Here is a 4,308-nt window from a genome sequence, read left to right on the forward strand (position 1 = left end):
GATGGATGGATGGATGGATGGATGGATGGATGGATGGATGGATGGATGGATGGATGGATGGATGGATGGATGGATGGATGGATGGATGGATGGAATGTCACAATTGACATCATCCACCCAAAGGAAAATTCAAGATTTTCGAAAGAGTGCATCAAACCCAAACTGCGACTGTGTAAAAACAGCAACAGACATCAAACACAGCTTCAGATGAATAACACCAAAGCCTTGTGACCTGTTTAAACTGAATCAAGTTTCTGCTATAAACTATGCCAGAGCTACAGGGTTCCAAAGACAGCTGGGTTTGGCAGTTGCCTACTGACTTACTATTCTTTACAATGGAGATTTAACAGTTTTACACAAATTTAGTATTTAGTTTGTCGTTTTTGAGATGTTCATGTTTTCGTGTGCCAGTGTTGCAACCAGCACACTGAGGTTTTGGTCCTGGTTTTTGTCATCAGTGTAAGAAAACCCATTTTTAAAATAGTTGGGTAATATTTTTTGAATCGCCATGCTTACAAACACTACCAATGTGGCAACATCAGTTTTGGTTGACAACATTGCCAGCAGATGGCTACATAAATGTGCTTGCTTCATGGAAAACACATCCATCCATCCGTCATCTCTACAACTTAATCCTCACTAGGGTCATGGAGTCTATCCCAGCTGACTCAGAGTGAAGGCAGGTTCACCTGGACAGGTAATCAGTCTATCACAGGGCTACACTTAGAGACAGACAACCAAGTACACTCACATTCACACCTATGGACAATTTAGAATCACCAATTAACCTCAACATGTTTCTGGACTGTGGGAGGAAGCCGGAGACCTGGGGAGAACCCACGCTGCACGGGGAGAACATGGAGGCCCCACACAGAAAGATCCTGGGTGGCCTCACCGGGACGCCAACCGGTGACCTTCCAGCTGCGAGGCACCGGTGCTAACCACTGATTCACCTTGCAGCCCTGGAAATGACATCCTTTAAAATTAAAACGTAGTTAAAAAGTCAAACTTCTCCCCATCATCTTTGTCTTTTCACCACACAGACACCTGCAACTTACTCAGAACAGCACTGTGAGCCATCAGTTAAGAGACGATGCCTTTAAAATGACCACATGCTTGGTTGTTCACCGATATGAGGCCTCTTGAAAACTGCTTGCCTCTCTCTGCTTTCACAACTTGTACATGGATTGTTTGTGAGCAGGACTTCTAAGTCAATTACAAAACAGTACTTTACATTTTTCAGAATGTTTGGTCTTTTATAACATATGGGAACGCACCGAGGCTTCAGAAACGACTTCATTTCAATGTCTGCATACAGTTACATGGAGTGATATCACATGCACACCCATTAATCATGTCACAAGTACCAGGATATGGTTTGTAATGAGCCACAGCGCTTCACCATCAACTTGACATGTAGATAATTAACGTTACAGTCCATTAATGCAGGAAAACACGTGTGCAGTAAGGAAGGAAAAACAATCAATCAGTGAAGATGATTTACTGTGGAGAGGGTAAGTTCAGAAGGAAAGACTGCAGGAAAGTCAGAGTTGTGTGATCAGAGCTCTTGGTCAGTATTAAAACAGTGTCACAGCGGAGAAAGCCCATCTTCAAGCCCCAACAAAGGAACAGAATAGCATGGCAGCAAAGTTAGTAGTCAAATTCCCCAAGGACGTCTTTGCCTCTGCAAGACAGACCAATTGTGTCAATTCTTTTTAGGGTGCCTCCTCAACTTATGATGCTGTTTGGCTTCATAATTGCAGCATGTATGAAGAAATGATTTGCTACTGATTTCCAATTTGCCATTCGTATTCTTTTTTCTTTGATTTTTTAACAAAGGGGCACTGGGGTATGGGTTAGGGAATAAAACAATATCTAATAGTCTTTAATGCTGAATGAATGTATGAGCAATTGGTGTCTGTAAAAAACGTCACTTGGCTGTTTGCTACTAACCTTTCATGTTAGGCTTGGGTTTGTCAGTTTGCTTGCCTGTGGGGGTTTGTGCCTGCTGGCCCTGGCCCCCAGAGGAGGCCCCCTGCTGAGCTGCTTTCTGTTTCAGCATGGTCCAGTCAAATGTGTAGTCATACTGGTGGTTCAGAGTCCTACAACACACAAACACACAATGTCAACATCATATGCATACACAGACAGAGCTTAACAAGTCATCAGACTACCACCCAGTGTCAGGTTTATGCCACAGCTGCCCGAAATGAACAGCATTGGTAATTACCAACATTATTTAGAATGTTTCTGTAATGGTTAATACACCAGTATGTAGAAGCTCTTTAACCCAAAGTATGGTTTAAATGCTCAAATATAATTATTATTGTTATCCATGAATTTTCAAATTTACTGTTTTACAAAAAAACACACACACACAAACCCCCCCCTGAAAGTATAGTAAAGCACATTATTATTTCTTGATAAGACGTCAGATTATAGTTATTTACTTTCATTCCAGAACAGAAACATTAGTTGTAGTGGTTGAATGTGATGCTTGATTCATTTCTGACTTCCCAGAGATGCCCAGGGGCTCAGATTACATCAGACTAAACTTTTCCTGTTTCAGGTCAGTCAGGATTACCAACATTATTTCTATTTGCAAAATGACAGAAAAATGAGAGCGACAATGTTTTACAGATTTTTTTTATTATTTTCTTTCTGTCAGACAGTGAGAAAAAAAAAGATTATATATGAGCAACAGAAGCAAGAGATGAACAGAAAGAAAAGTCTTACAGGAGGGTGGAGGAAAGGAAGAAAGGACAGCATGGTACAGAAAATGTACTCATACATGCTGAAACACATTCAGTACTTAAAGTCTGTACCTAAACCCTGCTATGTTCATGTATTTATACTCCCAAAATAATGAACAAGTAATGAACGAGTGGGAACATGTCCAGTTAGGCCCAGAAGCCCTTTGGAGTGTGTCCTTTGAGATGCTGGTGCTAGAATTAATATGATTCATCAGGATATCCTGATGGTGATCCTTGGATTCCTCCTGGGCTCTCAGATCATTCTTGCTAGTGCAGGTCACCTTTGGCCTCCTACCACTCAGTTTGAGATTTTTTGAAAGGTGGAACTCTTTGTACTTTCTGATTTCACTTTGCACAATGGCTACATGAAGCACTTGGATAAGGCTTTATAGCCTTGTAGTCAGCAGCCACAAAATTCACTATAAATCAAAATCTGGCATGGTTATGAAAACGTTTGGGCTGAACTGTGATCGGAGACAAAGATAACTGTTTAGAAAACAGTAATAGTTTGTTTTATCTAATGAGCTCCTAGGACAGTGTTTTAGTTAGCAAGTAATGTCCTGGAGGAGTGGATAACTCTCATTACAATTAACAGTTCATTTGGTCTTCTACAAAAAACAAGATCTCAATCAATAGTGGCATCAAAACTGTCTCAGTGGTTTTGCCTTCTGTGGATTTACCTGAAGAGGATGCGAAACAGTTGACGCAGATACATGTAGTCTGGAGCCTCCTCAAAGCGCAAGCCACGGCAGTAGTTCAGGTACATGGCAAACTCTGCTGGGAAACCCTGGAAACATGCATCATAGAGATGAATTGTGTGGATGTGAAGTCGATGTGCAGACTGTTGACCACTGTCCTGTTTGATCTGTTCTTACCTTACAGAGGACCTCAACAGGGGTGGACATCTTCTTTTCTGAGATCTTCTCATACTTCTGCTTCTTTGTGGCAGCCTGGACAAAACACAAAAACACTCATTATGTTACTAGCAATGTTTTGCCAATTAAATGTGTTGATGTTTAGAACCTCTGAGACACTGGCAGCATCAGCACATCAGTGTCTACAACAATTATTAACATTTTATTAATTTTAGTTTCATACATCGTAGCCAGTTAACCCACTTTTAACATGTTTTCTGGCTCATAGAAATGTGAGGCTATGTTTAAAAGACAACATCTCAGGAATGACTACCACAAAAGTGTGACATTTTTACATTTTATTATTTGATCGATTCCAAGTATGTAATCAAACAAATATTTAGAACTTCCAGAACTCTGTTATGCTTAATTTAGGTTATGTAGAAATACACGGTGCGACTTGTTATACCTGCCTAATCCGTTATAAAAGGTCAATATTATTTCTTTTCATTTTTATGATAAAATTATTTCCCATTTAAGAGTGCATCCACGATAGGACCAGGCGGGGGTGGCACATGCCATCTCACCGATTTCAATGAAACTTTGCCAGTTTAAAGGGATCCACCCAAAACTACTTCAGTCTAAGTTTAAGGAAATTTGGTCAAACTGGGGGGATTTCACCACCCGTCTTTGTTTTTTTT

General features: G+C 40.5%; 1 protein-coding gene across 5 annotated transcripts in view; it reads right to left on the reverse strand.

Annotated features, from left to right (window-relative positions):
• csnk1a1 (casein kinase 1, alpha 1) overlaps positions 1-4,308 on the reverse strand; it is a 40,482-nt gene that overhangs the window by 5,048 nt on the left and 31,126 nt on the right. For 2 of the 5 annotated variants that reach the window (XM_008280912.1, XM_008280909.1), the window contains 3 exons: positions 3,629-3,703; positions 3,434-3,540; positions 1,954-2,102 (listed from right to left, as the gene is read on the reverse strand). In XM_008280912.1, the coding sequence (XP_008279134.1) occupies positions 1,954-2,102; positions 3,434-3,540; positions 3,629-3,703 (331 nt within the window). Of the gene's footprint in view, positions 1-1,948; positions 2,103-3,433; positions 3,541-3,628; positions 3,704-4,308 lie in introns of those variants that run through there. The other 3 variants (XM_008280913.1, XM_008280910.1, XM_008280911.1) reach the window with 2 other exon arrangements.

The sequence above is a fragment of the Stegastes partitus genome, unplaced genomic scaffold (genome assembly GCF_000690725.1).
Source record: "Stegastes partitus isolate 25-593 unplaced genomic scaffold, Stegastes_partitus-1.0.2 Scaffold213, whole genome shotgun sequence".
NCBI lineage: Eukaryota > Metazoa > Chordata > Actinopteri > Pomacentridae > Stegastes > Stegastes partitus.